General features: G+C 46.8%; 1 protein-coding gene across 1 annotated transcript in view; it reads left to right on the plus strand.

Annotated features, from left to right (window-relative positions):
• sh3pxd2aa (SH3 and PX domains 2Aa) overlaps positions 1-22,103 on the plus strand; it is a 622,535-nt gene that overhangs the window by 88,531 nt on the left and 511,901 nt on the right. The window contains exon 2 of the mRNA XM_078203748.1: positions 11,717-11,797. Within this exon, the coding sequence (XP_078059874.1) occupies positions 11,717-11,797 (81 nt within the window). The remainder of the gene's footprint in view (positions 1-11,716; positions 11,798-22,103) is intronic.

The raw sequence follows: 22,103 nt of genomic DNA on the forward strand, positions 1-22,103 counted from the left end.
CTCTCAGAGGCTTTTTCCCAGGGTGGAAATGGTTGCTACGAGAGGACACAGGTTTAAGGTGCTGGGGGGTAGGTACAGGGGAGATGTCGGGGTAAGTTTTTCACAGAGGGTGGTGGGCGAGTGGAATCGGCTGCCGTCAGTGGTGGTGGAGGCAAACTCAATAGGGTCTTTTAAGAGACTCCTGGATGAGTACATGGGACTTAATAGGATGGAGGGTTATAGGTAGGCCTAAAAGGTAGGGATATGTTCGGCACAACTTGTGGGATCGAAGGGCCTGTTTTGTGCTGTAGTTTTTCTATGTTTCCAAGTTTCTATAGTGTTGTGGTTGGGAGCAGTTTCGAGTTCAGCAAAAGTAGACCAAGGGACTAATTAAGAAGGGGAAAATAGACTATGAAAGTAAGCTTGCGGGGAACATAAAAACTGATTAAAAGTTTCTGTAGGTATGTGAAGAGAAAAATGTTGGTGAAGACAAATGTAGGTCCCTTGCAGTCAGAAACAGGGGAATTTATAATGGGGAACAAAGAAATGGCTGACCAAACTAAATGCATACTTTGGTTCTGTCATCACAGAAGGGCTCAAATAGTCTACCAAAAACCATGTTAGGGAACTGGAACTGGAGCTGGAGTTGGATGAACTTAGGATCATTAGGGAGGCAGAGGTGGCCATAGACAGAAGCTTCATGGATATAGTTACTCCAGGAAAGGAAAATAGATGGGTGACAGTGAGAGGGGCTGGGAGGAAGCAGTCAGTGCAGGGATCCCCTGTGGTCGTTCTCCTTAGCAACATGTATTCCGCTTTGGATGCAGTTGAGGGGGACGACATACCAGTGGTGAGCTGCAGTGAGCGGATCTCCAGCACTGAGTCCGTCCCTGTGGCTCGGGAGGGTAAGGGGGAGAGCGGGAGGGCAATAGTTATTGGGGACTCGTTAGTGAGAGGGATAGATAGGAGGTTCTGTGGCAGCAAAAGAGACTCACGGATGGTATGTTGCCTACCGCATGCCAGGGTCCGTGACGTCTCGGACCGTGTTTTCCCGATTCTTAAGGGGGAGGGGGAACAGTCACAAGTCGTGGTACACATTGGTACCAACGACATAGGTAAGAGAAGGGACGGGGATTTAAAACAGGAATTTAGGGAGCTGGGCTGGAAGCTGAGAGCCAAGACAAATCATGTGGTCATCTCTGGTACGTTGCCGGTGCCACGTGATAGCGAGTTGAGGAACAGGGAGAGAGTTCAGTTAAACATGTGGTTGCAGGGATGGTGTAGGAGGGAGGGTTTCAGCTACGTGGATAATTGGAACACATTCTGGGGAAGGTGGGACCTGTACAAACAGGATGGGGTGCACCTAAACCAGAGGGGCACCAATATCCTGGGAGGGAAATTTGCTATGGCTCTTCAGGGGGGTTTAAACTAATTTGTCAGGGGGGTGGGGAAAGGAGTTGTAGTTCGGAAGTCAGTGTTGAGGGTAGTGAGGTATTGGGGAAGGTATCAGGGTCAAGGGTGGGTACCAGTAGACAGGAAAGTGGGTTGAAGTGTGTCTACTTCAATGCAAGGAGCATCCGGAACAAGGTAGATGATCTTGGGGCATGGATTGGTACTTGGGACTACGATGATGTGGCCATTACGGAGACATGGGTAGAACGAGGACAGGAATGGTTGTTGGACGTTCTGGGGTATAGATGTTTCAGTAAGTGTAGGGAAGCTGGTAAAAGAGGTGGAGGAGTGGCATTGTTAATCAAGGATAGTTTAACGGCTGCGGAAAGGCACTTCAAGGGGGATCTGCATACTGAGGTAATATATAGAACATAGAACATGGAACAGTACAGCACAGAACAGGCCCTTCGGCCCACGATGTTGTGCCGAGCTTTATCTGAAACCAAGATCAAGCTATCCCGCTCCCTATCATCCTGGTGTGCTCCATGTGCCTATCCAATAACCGCTTAAATGTTCCTAAAGTGTCTGACTCCACTATCACTGCAGGCAGTCCATTCCACACCCCAACCACTCTCTGCGTAAAGAACCTACCTCTGATATCCTTCCTGTATCTCCCACCACGAACCCTATAGTTATGCCCCCTTGCAATAGCTCCATCCACCCGAGGAAATAGTCTTTGAACGTTCACTCTATCTATCCCCTTCATCATTTTATATACTTCTATTAAGTCTCCCCTCAGCCTCCTCCACTCCAGAGAGAACAGCCCTAGCTCCCACAACCTTTCCTCATAAGACCTACCCCCCAAACCAGGCAGCATCCTGGTAAATCTCCTTTGCACTCTTTCCAGCGCTTCCACATCCTTCTTATAGTGAGGTGACCAGAACTGCACACAATATTCCAAATGTGGTCTCACCAAGGTCCTGTACAGTTGCAGCATAACCCCACGGCTCTTAAACTCCAACCCCCTGTTAATAAAAGCTAACACACTATAGGCCTTCTTCACAGCTCTATCCATTTGAGTGGCAACCTTTAGAGATCTGTGGATATGGACCCCAAGATCTCTCTGTTCCTCCACAGTCTTCAGAACCCTACCTTTGACCCTGTAATCCACATTTAAGTGAGTCCTACCAAAATGAATCACCTCACATTTATCAGGGTTAAACTCCATTTGCCATTTTTCAGCCCAGCTTTGCATCTTATCTATGTCTCTTTGCAGCCTACAACAGCCCTCCCCCTCATCCACTACTCCACCAATCTTGGTGTCATCAGCAAATTTACTGATCCACCCTTCAGCCCCCTCCTCTGAGTCATTAATAAAAATCACAAAGAGCAGAGGACCAAGCACTGATCCCTGTGGCACTCCGCTAGCAACCTGCCTCCAATCCGAAAATTTTTCATCCACCACCACCCTCTGTCTTCGATCAGACAGCCAGTTACCTATCCAATCGGCCAACTTTCCCTCTATCCCACAGCTCCTCACTTTCATCGTAAGCCTACCACGGGGGACCTTATCAAACGCCTTACTAAAATCCATGTATATGACATCAACTGCCCTACCTTCATCAACACACTACCTCCTCAAAAAATTCTATCAAATTTGTGAGGCACAACTTGCCCTTCACGAATCCGTGCTGACTATCCCGGATTAATCTGCATCTTTCTAAATGGTCATAAATCCCATCCCTAAGGACCTTTTCCATCAATTTACCAACCACCGAAGTAAGACTAACCGGTCTATAATTACCAGGGTCATTTCTATTCCCTTTCTTCAACAGAGGAACAACACTCGCCATTCTCCAGTCCTCTGGCACCATCCCCGTGGACAGCGAGGACCCAAAGATCAAAGCCAAAGGCTCTGCAATCTCATCCCTTGCCTCCCAAAGAATCCTAGGATATATTTAATCAGGCCCAGGGGACTTATCGACCTTCAGTTTATTCAAAACTGCCAGGACATCCTCCCTCCAAACATCTATTTCCTCCAGCCTATTAGCCTGTAACACCTCTTCCTCAAAAACATGGCCCCTCTCCTTGGTGAACACTGAAGAAAAGTATTCATTCATCACCTCGCCTATCTCTACTGACTCCATACACAAGTTCCCACTACTGTCCTTGACCGGCCCTAACCTCACCCTGGTCATTCTTAGAATCTTAGAAACCCTACAGTACAGAAAGAGGCCATTCGGCCCATCGAGTCTGCACCGACCACAATCCCACCCTGGCCCTACCCCCATATCCCTACATATTTACCCACTAATCCCTCTAACCTACGCATCCCAGGACACGAAGGGCAATTTTAGCATGACCAATCAACCTCACCCGCACATCTTTGGACTGTGGGAGGAAACCGGAGCACCCGGAGGAAACCCACGCAGACACGAGGAGAATGTGCAAACTCCACACAGACAGTGACCCAACCCGGGAATCGAACCCAGGTCCCTGGGGCTGTGAAGCAGCAGTGCTAACCACTGTGCTACCGTGCCGCCCAACATTCTTTTATTCCTCACATAAGAGTAAAAAGCCTTGGGGTTTTCCTTGATCCGACCCGCCAAGGACTTCTCATGTCCCGTCCTAGCTCTCCTAAGCCCCTTTTTCAGCTCATTCCTTGCTAACTTGTAACCCTCAATCGAGCCATCTGAACCTTGTTTCCTCATCCTTACATCAGCTTCCCTCTTCCTTTTCACAAGACATTCCACCTCTTTCGTGAACCATGGCTCCCTCACCCGGCCAGTATGGGCTGAAGTTAGAAATAGGAAAGGAGCGGTCAGGTTGTTAGGAGTTTACTATAGGCCCCCAAATATTAATAGAGATGTGGAGGAAGAAATTGCTAAACAGATTATGGATAGGTGTGGGGGTCACAGGGTAGTTGTCATGGGGGACTTTAACTTTCCAAATATTGATTGGAACGTTTGTAGGTTGAATAGTTCGGATGGGGCAGTTTTTGTGCAGGAGGGTTTCCTGACACAATATGTGGATAGGCCGACAAGAGGTGGGGCCACATTGGATTTGGTACTGGGAAATGAACCGGGCCAAGTGTTAGATTTGGTTGTGGGAGAGCACTTTGGAGATAGTGACCACAATTCGGTGTCTTTTGTTATTAATTAATACACTTGCGGTATTAATCGGGGACTCGATGGTGAAGGGGACAGACAGGCGTTTCTGCGGAGGTAGGTGGGATTCTCGCATGGTGGTCTGCCTCCCTGGGGCCGGGATCCAGGATGTCGCTAGTCGCGTCCCGGAAATCCTGAGGTGGGAGGGAGAGGAGCCTGAGGTAGCGGTACATATTGGTACCGCTGATGTGGGTAGGAAGGGAGAAGGGGTCATGAAAAGGGAGTACAGGGAATTAGGGAGACAGCTGAGAAAGAGGAAAGCAAAGGTAGTAATCTCATGCCTGTGCCATGGGAAGGTGAGGGCAGGAATGGAGTGAGGTGGAAGATGAATGTGTGGCTGAGGGACTGGTGCAGGGGGCAGGGATTCAGGTTCCTGGACCATTGGGACCTCTTTAGGGGCAGGGGTGATCTGTATACAAAAAACGGGTGGAACTTGAATCACACGGGGACCAATATCCTGGCCGGTAGGTTGGCTAAGGTTACTGGGGAGAATTTAAACTAGATAGGTTGGGGGGAGGGGAGCTAGAAGAGTTGACTAGGATCAAGGAACTAATTGATGGGGTGGAGGATGCAGGGGTAAGGGGAATTACAAAATTAATGGTAGAGGAGAGGGTGCAAGTGAATGAAGGCGGTAATTTAGATAAGGGAGTAGAGGGAGAGGGTGTTCGCGACTCATCAAAGCGGGTCCAGATAAAAGCTGGAATAAGGACACTTTGCCTGAATGCACGAAGCATTCGGAACAAGGTAAATGAGTTGATGGTGCAAATCAGCACGAGTGGGTACGATCTAGTGGCCATTACAGAAACGTGGCTGAAAGGTGACCAGGACTGGGAGATGAATATCCAGGGGTATCAGGCGTTTAGGAAGAATAGACAGGAAGGAAAAGGTGGTGGGGTCGCGCTATTAATAAGAGATAATATCAGGGTAGTACTGAGGGATGACATAGGCTCTGAGGAACAAAACGTGGAATCGTTATGGGTAGAGATGAGGAATAGTAGAGGGAGAAAGACACTAGTAGGTGTGGTATATAGGCCCCCGAATAATAATGTTGAGGTAGGGAGGGCTATAAACAAGCAGATAAGGGATGCGTGTAAAAACGGAACGGCAATAATCATGGGGGACTTCAACATGCACATTGACTGGCAGACTCAAGTCGGTAAGGGTGGAATGGAGGAAGAGTTCTTAGAATGCTGTCGGGATAGTTTCCTTGAACAGCATGTTACGGAACCGACGAGGGAACGAGCTATTTTGGATCTGGTATTGTGTAACGAGGTAGGTAGAATTAAGGATCTTATTGTGAAGGACCCTCTTGGGTCTAGTGACCACAATATGGTCGAATTTCTGATTCAGATGGAAGAGGAGAAAGTTTGGTCCCAAACCAGTGTCCTCTTTGAACAGAGGGAAATATGATAGGATGAGGGATGAATTGGCTAAGGTAGACTGGGAGAGCAGGCTGGCAGGTAGGATAGCTGAGGAACAGTGGAGGATTTTTAAGGAGATCCTTTTCAGTTCTCAGCAAAAATATATTCCAGCAAAAAACAAGGATTGTAAGAAAAGGGAGAACCAGCCGTGGATAACGAAGGAAATAAAGGAGAGTATTAAAATAAAAACAGCTGCGTACAGAGAGGCCAAAAATAGTGGAGAAACAAGTGATTGGGAAAAATTTAAGAAACACCAAAGAGAGACTAAGAAAGCGATAAAGAAAGGAAGGATAGACTATGAAGCTCGGCTAGCAATTAATATAAAAAATGATAGTAAAAGTTTTTATAAAATATATAAAAAGGAATAGAGTGGCTAGAGTGAATGTTGGACCCTTGGAGGACGAGAGGGGGGAGTTAATAGTGGGAAATGAGGATATGGCTGAGTCTTTAAATAAGTTTTTTGTGTCGGTCTTCACGGTGGAGGACACAAATAGTTTGCCAAATATTAACGATAGAGGGTTGGCAGCAGGAGAAATACTTAATACAATTAATGTTACCAGAGAGGCAGTGCTGGGTAGACTAATGGGACTGAAGGTGGATAAGTCCCCGGGTCCGGATGGAATGCATCCCAGGGTATTGAAAGAAATGTCAGAGGTAATAGTGGATGCGTTAGTGATTATTTATCAAAACTCGTTGCATTCTGGGGTAGTGCCGGTTGATTGGAAAACGGCTAATGTTACGCCGCTGTTTAAAAAAGGAAGGAGACAAAAGGCGGGTAACTATAGGCCGGTCAGCTTAACGTCTGTAGTAGGGAAAATGCTGGAATCCATTATTAAAGAGGAGATAGCAGGGCAATGGATAGAAATGGTTCGATCAATCAGACGCAGCATGGATTCATGAGGGGAAAGTCGTGCTTGACGAACATGTTGGATTTTTATGAAGATGTGACTAGGGCGGTTGATGGAGGAGAACCGGTGGATGCGGTGTTTTTGGATTTCCAAAAGGCGTTTGATAAGGTGCCCCATAAAAGGCTACTGAAGAAGATTAGGGCACACGGAGTTGGGGGTAGTGTGTTAAAGTGGATTGGGGACTGGCTATCTGACAGGAAGCAAAGAGTCGGAATAAATGGGTGTTTTTCCGGTTGGAGGAAGGTAACTAGTGGCGTGCCGCAGGGATCGGTACTCGGGCCGCAACTATTTACCATTTATATAGATGATCTGGAGGAGGGGACGGAGTGTAGGGTAACGAAGTTTGCAGACGACACAAAGATAAGTGGAAAAGTGAATCGTGTGGAGGACGGAGAAGATCTGCAGAGAGATTTGGACAGGCTGAGTGAGTGGGCGAGGATATGGCAAATGGAGTATAACGTTGATAAATGCGAGGTTATACACTTTGGAGGAAATAATAACAAATGGGATTACTATCTCAATGGAAACAAATTAAAACATGCTACCGTGCAAAGGGACCTGGGGGTCCTTGTGCATGAGACGCAAAAGCCCAGTCTGCAGGTACAGCATGTGATCAAAAAGGCAAATGGGATGTTGGCCTATATTGCGAAGGGGATAGAATATAAAAGCAGGGATGTCTTGATGCACCTGTACAGGGCATTGGTGAGGCCGCAGCTGGAATACTGTGTGCAGTATTGGTCCCCTTATATGAGGAAGGATATATTGGCATTGGAGGGAGTGCAGAGAAGGTTCACCAGGTTGATACCGGAGATGAGGGGTTTGGATTATGAGGAGAGGCTGAGGAGATTGGGTTTGTACTCGTTGGAGTTTAGAAGGATGAGGGGGGATCTTATGGAGACTTATAAGATAATGCGGGGGCTGGATAGGGTGGAGGCGGAGAGATTCTTTCCACTTAGTAAGGAAGTTAAAACTAGAGGACACAGCCTCAAAATAAAGGGGGGTCGGTTTAAGACAGAGTTGAGGAGGAACTTCTTCTCCCAGAGGGTGGTGAATCTCTGGAATTCTCTGCCCACTGAGGTGGTGGAGGCTACCTCGCTGAATATGTTTAAAGCGCGGATGGATGGATTCCTGATCGGTAAGGGAATTAAGGGTTATGGGGATCAGGCGGGTAAGTGGTACTGATCCACGTCAGATCAGCCATGATCTTATTGAATGGCGGGGCAGGCTCGAGGGGCTAGATGGCCTACTCCTGCTCCTATTTCTTATGTTCTTATGTTCTTATGTTATTGCCACGGAGAGGGATAGGGCCGTACGGCAGGGCAAGGTTTATAATTGGGGGAGAGGTAATTATGATGCGATTAGGCAAGAATTAGGGGGCATAAGATGGGAACAGAAACTGTCAGGGAAAGGCACTAATGAAAAGTGGAACTTTTTCAAGGAACAAATACTGTGTGTCCTTGATAGGTATGTCCCTGTCAGGCAGGGAGGAAATGGCCGAGTGAGGGAACCATGGTTCACAAAAGAGGTGGAATGTCTTGCAAAAAGGAAGAGGGAAGCTTATGTAGGAATGAGGAAACAAGGTTCAGATGGCTCGATTGAGGGTTACAAGTTAGCAAGGAATAAGCTGAAAAAGGGGCTTTGGAGAGCTAGGAGGGGGCATGAGAAATCCTTGGCGGGTCATTTAAAAAAAGAAGAAAACCCCAAGGCATTTTACTCTTATGTGAAAAATAAAAGAATGACCAGGGTGAGGTTAGGGCCGGTCAAGGACAGTAGTGGGAACTTGTGTATGGAGTCAGTAGAGATAGGCGAGGTGATGAATGAATACTTTTCTTCAGTGTTCACCAAGGAGAGGGGGCATGTTTTTGAGGAAGAGAAGGTGTTACAGGCTAATAGGCTGGAGGAAATAGATGTTCGGAGGGAGGATGTCCTGGCAGTTTTGAATAAACTGAAGGTCGATAAGTCCCCTGGGCCTGATGAAATATATCCGAGGATTCTTTGGGATGCAAGGGATGAGATTGCAGAGCCTTTGGCTTTGATCTTTGGGTCCTCACTGTCCACGGGGATGGTGCCAGAGGATTGGAGAGTGGCGAATGTAGTTCCTCTGTTTAAGAAAGGGAAAAGAAATGACCCTGGTAATTATAGGTCGGTTAGTCTTACTTCGGTGGTTGGTAAATTGATGGAAAAGGTCCTGAGGGATGGGATTTACGACCATTTTGAAAGATGCAGATTAATCCGGGATAGTCAGCACGGATTCGTGAAGGGCAAGTCGTGCCTCACAAATTTGATAGAATTTTTTGAGGAGGTAACTAAATGTGTTGATGAAGGTAGGGCAGTTGATGTCATATACATGGATTTTAGTAAGGCGTTTGAAAAGGTCCCCCATGGTCGGCGTATGATGAAAGTAAGGAGGTGTGGGATAGAGGGAAAGTTGGCCGATTGGATGCGTAACTGGCTATCTGATCGAAGACAAAGGGTGGTGGTGGATGGAAAATTTTCGGACTGGAGGCAGGTTGCTAGCGGAGTGCCACAGGGATCAGTGCTTGGTCCTCTGATATTTGTGATTTTTATTAATGACTTAGAGGAGGGGGCTGAAGGGTGGATCAGTAAATTTGCTGATGACACCAAGATTGGTGGAGTAGTGGATGAGGTGGAGGGCTATTGTAGACTGCAAAGAGACATAGATGGGATGCAAAGCTGGGCTAAAAAATGGCAGATGGAGTTTAGCCCTGATAAATGTGAGGTGATTCATTTTGGTAGGACAAATTTAAATGTGGATTACAGGGTCAAAGAACAATACAGCACAGGAACAGGCCCTTCGGCCCTCCAAGCCCGCGCCGCTCCCTGGTCCCAACTAGACCATTCTTTTGTATCCCTCCATTCCTATTCTGTTCATGTGGCTATCTAGATAAGTCTTAAACGTTCCCAGTGTGTCCGCCTCCACCACCCTTGCCCGGCAGCACATTCCAGGCCCCCACCACCCTCTGTGTAAAATACGTCCTTCTGATATCCGTGTTAAACCCCCCCCCCCCCCCCCCCCCCCAGACCTTGAACCTATGACCCCTCATGAATGTCACCCCCGACCTGGGAAAACGCTTCCCACCGTTCACCCTATCTATGCCTTTCATAATTTTATGCACCTCTATTAGGCCACCCCTCATCCTCCGTCTTTCCAAAGGGAACAACCCCAGTTTACCCAATCTCTCCTCCTAACTAAGCCTTTCCATACCAGGCAACATGCTGGTAAACCTCCTCTGCACTCTCTCTAAAGCCTCCACGTCCTTCTGGTAGGGTTCTGAAGACTGTGGAGGAACAGAGAGATCTTGGGGTCCATATCCACAGATCTCTGAAGGTTGCCACTCAAGTGGGTAGAGCTGTGAAGAAGGCCTATAGTGTGTTAGCTTTTATCAACAGGGGGTTGGAGTTTAAGAGCCGTGGGGTTATGCTGAAACTGTACAGGACCTTGGTGAGACCACATTTGGAATATTGTGTGCAGTTCTGGTCACCTCACTATAAGAAGGATGTGGAAGCGCTGGAAAGAGTGCAGAGGAGATTTACCAGGATGCTGCCTGGTTTGGAGGGTAGGTCTTATGAGGAAAGGTTGAGGGAGCTAGGGCTGTTCTCTCTGGAGCGGAGGAGGCTGAGGGGAGACTTAATAGAAGTTTATAAAATGATGAAGGGGATAGATAGAGTGAACGTTCAAAGACTATTTCCTCGGGTGGATGGAGCTATTGCAAGGGGGCATAACTATAGGGTTCGTGGTGGGAGATATAGGAAGGATATCAGAGGTAGGTTCTTTACGCAGAGAGTGGTTGGGGTGTGGAATGGACTGCCTGCAGTGATAGTGGAGTCAGACACTTTAGGAACATTTAAGCGGTTGTTGGATAGGCACATGGAGGACACCAGGATGATAGGGAGTGGGATAGGTTGATCTTGGTTTCAGATAAAGCTCGGCACAACATCGTGGGCTGAAGGGCCTGTTCTGTGCTGTACTGTTCTATGTTCTATGTTCTTACCCTCAGCTCTCCTCATACGAATCACTCCCTCTCTGCTTGCTCCGGTCGAACAATGAGGATTTATCAGCTTTTAAGGCTGCTAATCCTGCTTGTACTTCCATTCTGTTAATTTCCTCTAATATTTCACAGTTTTCCACCAGATGTTAAAAGCTATATTGAAATTTTCCATTGTGAAGACCGACTCTGCCACATTAAGTCCTCTGTATCTGCCATAAGCTTTTTTTTCTTAATCCTGACCTTTATGTCACTTGACATCAAGGGTTCTCTGGTCTTGGTTCCACCCTTGTTATCATGGGAGTGTATTTGCCCTATCTCCTCCTTGAAGGCCTGAAAGTAGCTGCTCCCAGTCCACTTGGTCCAAATCGCATCTTATCTTCGTAAAATTAGTTTTGTCACAGTTAAGAACTTTTATTCCCAGCCCTTTCTTATCCTTTTCCATAGCTACTGATGTGCCTTCCACCTACCCAGGGTTATTTCCAAACATCAGGTCCAGAATTACCCCCTCCCTTGTTGGCCTTTCTATGTACTGGCTCGCAAAGTTCTCCTGAAACATTACCTCTTCATAGAGGTGGTCTTTTCTGAGGAATTTTAGCATTTTTGTTTTTGTTTCAGATTTTTAGCATCTCTGATTGTCCACTTTAGATTTAGGTGCAATAATGAATTTGATTCTGCAGAGCTTGTTGGTGGTAGTGGTGACAATGAGGATGTACTTATGAGAAAGTTCAAACAATGAATCACTGCTCTATATTGAAATGTTTTGCGAATAGGTGTTGCTATACTGTTATAGAACTGTATATGGGAAGAACTACACTTAAGAATATATTTTATTTTTATAGGTTTATGTTATCCAAGTGAACTGGTCAGATGACACATCAAATATCATCTACAGGCGATACAGCAAGTTTTTCGACCTCCAGGTAATGTTCTATTTCATCCTGCTTAACTCCTAAATGATACAGGGTTGCTGGCAGCAGCCACTCTTCAAACCTTCTTGTTTGAGCCAAGTTGGTAGATTACCTTTTTTGATATTTAATGGACTCGGCTGTTTCTGTAATACACAATTATATTTGTCAAGTTTGCAATTCTTGCTAAACAAATTGGGTGAATTGGAGGATGCAGTTCAAACATTAAAAATTAAGTAAGTGCCTGCAACAATACAATACCGATAAATGTATAGCACTGTATAGTATAGGAATGAAAATAGATGGGTGACGGTGAGAGGGGCTGGGAGGAAGCAGTCCGTGCAGGGATCCCCTGTGGTCGTTCCCCTTAGCAACAAGTATTCCGCTTTGGATACGGGTGAGGGGGACGACATACCAGTGGTGAGCCGCAATGAGAGGATCTCCAGCACTGTGTCCGTCTCTGTGGCTCGGGAGGGTAAGGGGGAGAGCGGGAGGGCAATAGTTATTGGGGACTCGTTAGTTAGAGGGATAGATAGGAGGTTCTGTGGCAGCAAAAGAGACTCACGGATGGTATGTTGCCTACCGCATGCCAGGGTCCGCGATGTCTCGGACCGTGTCTTCCGGATTCTTAAGGGGGAGGGGAAACAGTCACAAGTCGTGGTACACATTGGTACCAACGACATAGGTAAGAGAAGGGACGGGGATTTAAAACAGGAATTTAGGGAGCTGGGCTGGAAGCTGAGAGCCAAGACAAAACATGTGGTCATCTCTGGTATGTTGCCGGTGCCACGTGATAGCGAGTTGAGGAACAGGGAGAGAGTTCAGTTAAAAATGTGGTTGCAGGGATGGTGTAGGAGGGAGGGTTTCAGCTACATGGATAATTGGAACACATTCTGGGGAAGGTGGGATCTGTACAAACAGGACGGGGTGCACCTGAACCAGAGGGGCACCAATATTCTGGGAGGGAAATTTGCTACGACTCTTCAGGGGGGTTTAAACTAATTTGTCGGGAGTGGGAAAAGGACTTGTAGTCCAGAAGTCAGCGTTGAGGGTGGTGAGGTACTGGGGAAGGTATCAAGGTCAAGGGTGGGTACCGGTAGACAGGAAGGTGGGTTGAAGTGTGTCTACTTCAATGCAAGGAGCATCTGGAACAAAGTAGATGATCTTGGGGCGTGGATTGGAACTTGGGACTACGATGTTGTGGCCATTACGGAGACGTGGGTAGAACAAGGACAGGAATGGTTGTTGGACGTTCCGGGGTATAGATGTTTCAGTAAGTGTAGGGAAGCTGGTAAAAGAGGTGGAGGAGTAGCATTGTTAATCAAGGATAGTCTAACAGCTGTGAAAAGGCACTTTGAGGGGGATCTGCACACTGAGGTAATATGGGCTGAGGTTAGAAATAGGAAAGGAGCGGTCACGTTGTTAGGAGTTTACTATAGGCCCCCAAATAGTAATAGAGATGTGGAGGAAGAAATTGCTAAGCAGATTATGGATATGTGTGGGGGTCACAGGGTAGTTGTCATGGGGGACTTTAACTTTCCAAATATTGATTGGAACCTTTGGAGGTCAAATAGTTCGGATGGGGCAGTTTTTGTGCAGTGTGTGCAGGAGGGTTTCCTGACACAATATGTGGATAGGCTGACAAGAGGTGAGGCCACATTGGATTTGGTACTGGGAAATGAACCGGGCCAAGTGTTAGATTTGGTTGTGGGAGAGCACTTTGGAGATAGTGACCACAATTCGGTGTCTTGTGTTGTTGCAATGGAGAGGGATAGGGCCGTACGGCAGGGCAAGGTTTACAATTGGGGGAGAGGTAATTATGATGCGATTAGGCAAGAATTAGGGGGCATAAGATGGGAACAGAAACTGTCAGGGAAAGGCACTAATGAAAAGTGGAACTTTTTCAAGGAACAAATACTGTGTGTCCTTGATAGGTATGTCCCTGTCAGGCAGGGAGGAAATGGCCGAGTGAGGGAACCATGGTTCACAAAAGAGGTGGAATGTCTTGTGAAAAGGAAGGGGGACGCTTATGTAGGGATGAGGAAACAAGGTTCAGATGGCTCGATTGAGGGTTACAAGTTAGCAAGGAACGAGCTGAAAAAGGGGCTTAGGAGAGCTAGGAGGGGACACGAGAAGTCCTTGGCGGGTCGGATCAAGGAAAACCCCAAGGCTTTTTACTCTTATGTGAGGAATAAAAGAATGACCAGGGTGAGGTTAGGGCCGGTCAAGGACAGTAGTGGGAACTTGTGTATGGAGTCAGTAGAGATAGGCGAGGTGATGAATGAATACTTTTCTTCAGTGTTCACCAAGGAGAGGGGCCTTGAGGAAGAGAAGGTGTTACAGGCTAATAGGCTGGAGGAAATAGATGTTTGGAGGGAGGATGTCCTGGCAGTTTTGAATAAACTGAAGGTCGATAAGTCCCCTGGGCCTGATGAAATATATCCTAGGATTCTTTGGGAGGCAAGGGATGAGATTGCAGAGCCTTTGGCTTTGATCTTTGGGTCCTCACTGTCCACGGGGATGGTGCCAGAGGACTGGAGAGTGGCGAATGTTGTTCCTCTGTTTAAGAAAGGGAATAGAAATGACCCTGGTAATTATAGACCGGTTAGTCTTACTTTGGTGGTTGGTAAATTGATGGAAAAGGTCCTTAGGGATGGGATTTATGACCATTCAGAAAGATGCGGATTAATCCGGGATAGTCAGCACGGATTCGTGAAGGGCAAGTCGTGCCTCACAAATTTGATAGAATTTTTTGAGGAGGCAACTAAGTGTGTTGATGAAGGTAGGGCAGTTGATGTCATATACATGGATTTTAGTAAGGCGTCTGATAAGGTCCCCCATGGTCGGCTTATGATGAAAGTAAGGAGGTGTGGGAAAGAGGGAAAGTTGGCCGATTGGATAGGTAACTGGCTATCTGATCGAAGACAGAGGGTGGTGGTGGATGGAATGTTTTCGGACTGGAGGCAGGTTGCGAGCGGAGTGCCACAGGGATCAGTGCTTGGTCCTCTGCTCTTTGTGATTTTTATTAATGACTTAGAGGAGGGGGCTGAAGGGTGGATCAGTAAATTTGCAGATGACACCAAGATTGGTGGAGTAGTGGATGAGGTGGAGGGCTGTTGTAGGCTGCAAAGAGACATAGATAGGATGCAAAGCTGGGCTGAAAAATGGCAAATGGGGTTTAACCCTGATAAATGTGAGGTGATTCATTTTGGTAGGACTAATTTAAATGTGGATTACAGGGTCAAAAGTAGGGTTGTGAAGACTGTGGAGGAACAGAGAGATCTTGGGGTCCATATCCAAAGATCTCTAAAGGTTGCCACTCAAGTGGATAGAGCTGTGAAGAAGGCCTATAGTGTGTTAGCTTTTATTAACAGGGGGTTGTAGTTTACGAGCCGTGGGGATATGCTGCAACTGTACAGGACCTTGGTGAGACCACATTTGGAATATTGTGTGCAGTTCTGGTCACCTCACTATAAGAACATAAGAACATAAGAAATAGGAGCAGGAGTAGGCCATCTAGCCCCTTGAGCCTGCCCCGCCATTCAATAAGATCATGGCTGATCTGACGTGGATCAGTACCACTTACCTGCCTGATCCCCATAACCCTTAATTCCCTTACCGATCAGGAATCCATCCATCCGCGCTTTAAACATATTCAGCAAGGTAGCCTCCACCACCTCAGTGGGCAGAGAATTCCAGAGATTCACCACCCTCTGGGAGAAGAAGTTCCTCCTCAACTCTGTCTTAAACCGACCCCCCTTTATTTTGAGGCTGTGTCCTCTAGTTTTATCTTCCTTACTAAGTGGAAAGAATCTCTCCGCCTCCACCCTATCCAGCCCCCGCATTATCTTATAAGTCTCCATAAGATCCCCCCTCATCCTTCCAAACTCCAACGAGTACAAACCCAATCTCCTCAGCCTCTCCTCATAATCCAAACCCCTCATCTCCGGTATCAACCTGGTGAACCTTCTCTGCACTCCCTCCAATGCCAATATATCCTTCCTCATATAAGGGGACCAATACTGCACACAGTATTCCAGCTGCGGCCTCACCAGTGCCCTGTACAGGTGCATCAAGACATCCCTGCTTTTATATTCTATCCCCCTCGCGATAAAGGCCAACATCCCATTTGCCTTCTTGATCACCTGTTGTACCTGCAGACTGGGCTTTTGCGTCTCATGCACAAGGACCCCCAGGTCCCTTTGCACGGTAGCATGTTTTAGTTTGTTTCCATTGAGATAGTAATCCCATTTGTTATTATTTCCTCCAAAGTGTATAACCTCACATTTCTCAACGTTATACTCCATTTGCCATATCCTCACCCACTCACTCAGCCTGTCCAAATCTCTCTGCAGATCTTCTCCGTCCTCCACACGATTCACTTTTCCACTTATCTTTGTGTCGTCTGCAAACTTCGTTACCCTGCACTCCGTCCCCTCCTCCAGATCATCTATATAAATGGTAAATAGTTGCGGCCCGAGTACCGATCCCTGCGGCACGCCACTAGTTACCTTCCTCCAACCGGAAAAACACCCATTTATTCCGACTCTTTGCTTCCTGTCGGATAGCCAGTCCCCAATCCACTTTAACACACTACCCCCAACTCCGTGTGCCCTAATCTTCTTCAGCAGCCTTTTATGGGGCACCTTATCAAACGCCTTTTGGAAATCCAAAAACACCGCATCCACCGGTTCTCCTCCATCAACCGCCCTAGTCACATCTTCATAAAAATCCAACATGTTCGTCAAGCACGACTTTCCCCTCATGAATCCATGCTGCGTCTGATTGATCGAACCATTTCTATCCAGATGCCCTGCTATTTCCTCTTTAATAATGGATTCCAGCATTTTCCCTACTACAGACGTTAAGCTGACCGGCCTATAGTTACCCGCCTTTTGTCTCCTTCCTTTTTTAAACAGCGGCGTGACATTAGCCGTTTTCCAATCAACCGGCACTACCCCAGAATGCAACGAGTTTTGATAAATAATCACTAACGCATCCACTATTACCTCTGATATTTCTTTCAATACCCTGGGATGCATTCCATCCGGGCCCGGGGACTTGTCCACCTTCAGTCCCATTAGTCTACCCAGCACTGCCTCTCTGGTAACATAAGAAGGATGTGGAAGCGCTGGAAAGAGTGCAGAGGAGATTTACCAGGATGCTGCCTGGTTTGGAGGGTAGGTCTTATGAGGAAAGGTTGAGGGAGCTCGGGCTGTTCTCTCTGGAGTGGAGGAGGCTGAGGGGAGACTTAATAGAGGTTTATAAAATGATGAAGGGGATAGATAGAGTGAACGTTCAAAGACTATTTCCTCGGGTGGATGGAGCTATTACAAGGGGGCATAACTATAGGGTTCATGGTGAGAGATATAGGAAGGATATCGGAGGTAGGTTCTTTACGCAGAGAGTGGTTGGGGTGTGGAATGGACTGCCTGCAGTGATAGTGGAGTCAGGCACTTTAGGAACATTTAAGCGGTTATTGGATAGGCACATGGAGCACACCAGGATGATAGGGAGTGGGATAGCTTGATCTTGGTTTCAGATAAAGCTCGGCACAGCATCGTGGGCCGAAGGGCCTGTTCTGTGCTGTACTGTTCTATGTTCTATGTACTACATATTGGAAGTAAAAATAAACAACACATGTATTCCATGTATTATGTTGAAGTAGATGGTGGCTTCTTGGTATAATTGGCAGTCAACACACCCAACTGAGCAGCAATCAACATGGCTATTAGAATGTTAAAATACAGAGCAAAATTGTGAAGGAGAATTTTTGAAGCTTTTATCAAACTGTACAGTGCTCTGGTCAGCCCGCAGCTTCAGTACTTTGCCCAGTTCTAATGGGTGAAGAGGTTTTTTTATTCATTTGTGGGACATGGGCGCCACTGGCTGCCCAGCATTTATTGCCCATTCCTGGTTGCCCTCAAAGGTGGTGAGCTGCCTTCTTGAATCGCTGCAGTCCATGTACTGTGGGTTGACCCACAATACTGTTAGGGTGAAATTCCAGGCTTTTGACTCAGTGACTGCAAAGGAACAGTGATGGAGTTTGTATGTTCCTGTCAGGATAGAACAGTCCAGAGTTTGTATGTTCCTGTCAGGACTAAAGGCAAAGTGAATTAGAATAAGGAACCTTGGTTCTCGAGGGATATTGGAACTCTGATAAAGAAGAAGAGAGACATGTATGACATGTATAGGCAACAGGGAGCAAATAAGATGCTTGAGTATAAAAAGTGCAAGAAACTACTTAAGAAAGAAATCAGGAGGGCTAAAAGAAGACATGAGGTTGCTTTGGCAGACAAGGTGAAGGATAATCCTAAGAGCTTCTACAGGTATATTAAGAGCAAAAGGATAGTAAGGGATAAAATTGGTCCTCTTGAAGATCAGAGTGGTCGGCTATGTATGGAAGCAAAAGAAATGGGGGAGATATTAAATGGGTTTTTTGCATCCGTATTTACTAAGGAAACTGGCATGGAGTCTATGGAAATAAGGCAAACAAGTGGGGAGGTCATGGAACCTATGCAGATTAAAGGGGAGGAGGTGCTTGCTGTCTTGAGGCAAATCACAGTAGATAAATCCCCAAGACCGGACAGGGTATTCCCTCGGACCTTGAAGGAGACTAGTGTTGAAATTGCAGGGGCCCTGGCAGATATATTTAAAATGTTGGAATCCACGGGTGCGGTGCCAGATGATTGGACGATAGCTCATGTTGTTCCGTTGTTTAAAAAAGGCTCAAAAAGTAATGCAGGAAATTATAGGCCGGTAAGTTTGACGTCAGTAGTCGGTAAATTATTGGAAGGAGTACTAAGAGATAGGATCTACAAATATTTGGATAGACAGGGACTTATTAGGGAGAGTCAACATGGCTTTGTGCGTGGTAGGTCATGTTTAACCAGTCTATTAGAGTTGTTCGAGGAGGTTATCAGGAAAGTGGATGAAGGGAAGGCAGTGGATGTTGTCTACATGGACTTCAGTAAGGCCTTTGACAAGGTCCCGCACGGTGACCAGGTCACTGGCACGGAATTGGGCTCTGTGGCTCAGAAGGGAAAGAGGGGGACTGGGAGAGCAATAGTAGTGGGGGATGCAATAGTTAGAGGCACAGACAGGCGGTTCTGTGGGTGCGAACGAGACTCCAGGATGGTAGTCTGCCTTCCTGATGCCGGGGTCCTGGATGTCTCTGAGCGGGTAGGAAGCATCCTAAAAGGGGCGGGTAACCAGACAGACGTCATTGCCCACATTGGTGCAAATGACGTAGGCAGAAAGAGCAAGGAGGTCCTGCGAGAGCAATTCAGGGAGTTGGGTAGTAGGCTAAAAAGCAGGGTAGCGATCTCTGGACTATTCCCAGTGCCACGTGCTAGTGAGGCTCGGAACAGGGAGACTGCACAGCTGAACACGTGGCTAAAGGACTGGTGCAGGAGGGAGGGTTTCAAATTAGTGGATCACTGGGAAGTCTTCAAGAGAGGATGGCACCTGTACAAGAAGGACGGGTTACACCTAAACTGGAGGGGCACGAATATCCTAGCTGGGAGTTTTGCTAGTGTGGTTCGGGTGGGTTTAAACTAATGTGGCAGAGGGGTGGGGATCAGAACAATAGGTCAATATTTTAAAGAGGAAGGATAGGAAAGGTAGGATTCAGGAGCCGTGGGTAACCAGTGAAATTGTGGGTCGGATCAAAAAGAAAAAAGGGGCATACATGAGGTCCAGGCAGCTAAAAATAGATGGAGCACTGGAGGGATACAGAGAAAGTAGAAAAGGACTCAAACAGGGACTTAGAAGGGCAAAAAGGGGACACGAAATGTCCTTGGCAGGCAGGATTAAGGAGAATCCTAAGGTATTTTATACATACGTTAGGAACAAGAGGGTTGTTAGGGAAAGAATCGGACCTCTCGGGGACAAAGGAGGGGAATTATGTTTAGAACCAGAGGAAGTAGGAGAGATCCTAAATGAATACTTTGCATTAGTATTCACAAAGGAGAGGGACATGTTGACTGGTCATGTCTCAGAGAGATGTGTTAACCCGTTAGAAAAAATCTCAATTACAAGGGAGGAAGTGTTGGGTTTTTTAGGAAACATTAAGACAGACAAATCCCCAGGGCCAGATGGCATCTATCCTGGACTCCTCAGGGAGGCAAGAGATGAAATTGCTGGGCCCCTAACAGAAATCTTTGTCTCTTCACTGGACACAGGTGAGGTCCCAGAGGATTGGTGGATAGCAAATGTGGTCCCGTTATTTAAGAAGGGTAGCAAGGATAACCCGGGCAATTATAGGCCAGTGAGCTTGACGTCTGTGGTAGGGAAATTGTTGGAGAAGATTATTAGAGATAGGATATATGCGCATTTAGAACTGAATAATCTCATGAGCGATAGACAGCATGGTTTTGTACGAGGGAGGTCATGCCTCACAAATTTGGTTGAGTTTTTTGAGGAGGTGACAAAAACGATTGATGAGGGAAGGGCCGTGGATGTCGTCTATATGGATTTTAGTAAAACGTTTGACAAGGTCCCTCATGGCAGGCTGGTGCAAAAAGTTAAATCTCACGGGATAAAAGGTGAGCTAGCTAGATGGGTAGAGAACTGGCTTAGCCATAGAAGACAGAGGGTAGCAGTGGAGGGGTCTTTTTCCGGTTGGAGGTCTGTGACTAGTGGTGTTCCGCAGGGCTCTGTACTGGGACCTCTGCTGTTTCTGATATATATAAATGATTTGGAGGAAGATGTAGCTGGTGTGATCAGTAAGTTTGCGGACGACACAAATATTGCTGGAGTTGCGGATAGTGATGAACATTGTCAGAGAATACAGCAGGATATAGATAGGCTGGAACATTGGGCGGAGAAATGGCAGATGGAATTTAATCCAGATAAATGCGAAGTGATGCATTTCGGTAGATCTAATGCAAGGGGGAGCTATACAATAAATGGCAGAACCATCAGGAGTATAGACACACAGAGGGACCTGGGAGTACAAGTCCACAGATCCTTAAAGGTGGCAGCACAGGTGGAGAGGGTGGTGAAGAATGCATATGGCATGCTTGCCTTTATTGGACTGGGCATAGAATATAAAAGTTGGCATATGATGTTGCAGCTGTATAGAACGTTGGTTAGGCCACATTTGGAATACTGCGTCCAGTTCTGGTTGTCACACTACCAGAAGGACGTGGAGGCTTTGGAGAGTACAGAAAAGGTTTACCAAGATGTTGCCTGGTATGGAGGGTCTTAGCTATGAGGAGAGATTGGGTAAACTGGGGTTGATGTCCCTGGAAAGCCGGAGGATGAGGGGCGACCTAATAGAGGTGTATAAAATTATGAAGGGCATAGATAGGGTGAACAGTGGGAAGCTTTTTCCCAGGTCGGAGGTGACGAACACAAGGGGTCACGGGTTCAAGGTGAGGGGGGCAAGGTTCAACACCGATGTCAGGGGGGCGTATTTTACACAGAGCGTGGTGGGGGCCTGGAATGCACTGCCAAGCAAGGTGATTGAGGCGGACACGCTGGGATCGTTTAAGACTTATCTAGATAGTCACATGAACATACTGGAAATAGAGGGATACAAACGAATGGTCTTGTTGGGCATATGAGCGCCGCAGGCTTGGAGGGCCGAAGGGCCTGTTTCTGTGCTGTATTGTTCTTTGTTCTTTGTTAGTTAGGAAGGTTCAGTCGCTAACTATACATGGAGAGGTAGTAAATTGGATTAGACATTAGCTCAATGGAAGAAGGATTGTTTCTCTGAGTGGAGGCCTGTGACTCGTGGTGTGCCACAGGGATCAGTGCTGGGTTCATTGTTGTTTGTCATCTATATCAATGATCTGGATGATAATGTGGTAAATTGGATCAACAAATTTGCTGATGATACAAAGATTGGAGGTGTAGTGGACAGTGAGCAAGGTTTTCAAAGCTTGCAGAGGGATTTGGACCAGCTAGAAAAATGGGCTGAAAAATGGCAGATGGAGTTTAATGCAGACAAGTGTGAGGTATTGCACTTTGGAAGGACAAACTAAGGTAGAACATACAAGGTAAATGGTAGGACACTGAAGAGTGCAGTAGAACAGAGGGATCTGGGAATACAGATACATAATTCCCTAAAAGTGGCGTCACAGGTAGATAGGGTCGTAAATAGTGATTTTGGTACATAGAACATAGAACAGTACAGCACAGAACAGGCCCTTCGGCTCACGATGTTGTGCCGAGCTTTATCTGAAACCAAGATCAAGCTATCCCACTCCCTGTCATCCTGGTGTGCTCCATGTGCCTATCCAATAACCGCTTAAATGTTCCTAAAGTGTCTGACTCCACTATCACCGCAGGCAGTCCATTCCACACCCCAACCACT

This window comes from Mustelus asterias, unplaced genomic scaffold (genome assembly GCF_964213995.1).
Source record: "Mustelus asterias unplaced genomic scaffold, sMusAst1.hap1.1 HAP1_SCAFFOLD_208, whole genome shotgun sequence".
Lineage (NCBI taxonomy): Eukaryota > Metazoa > Chordata > Chondrichthyes > Carcharhiniformes > Triakidae > Mustelus > Mustelus asterias.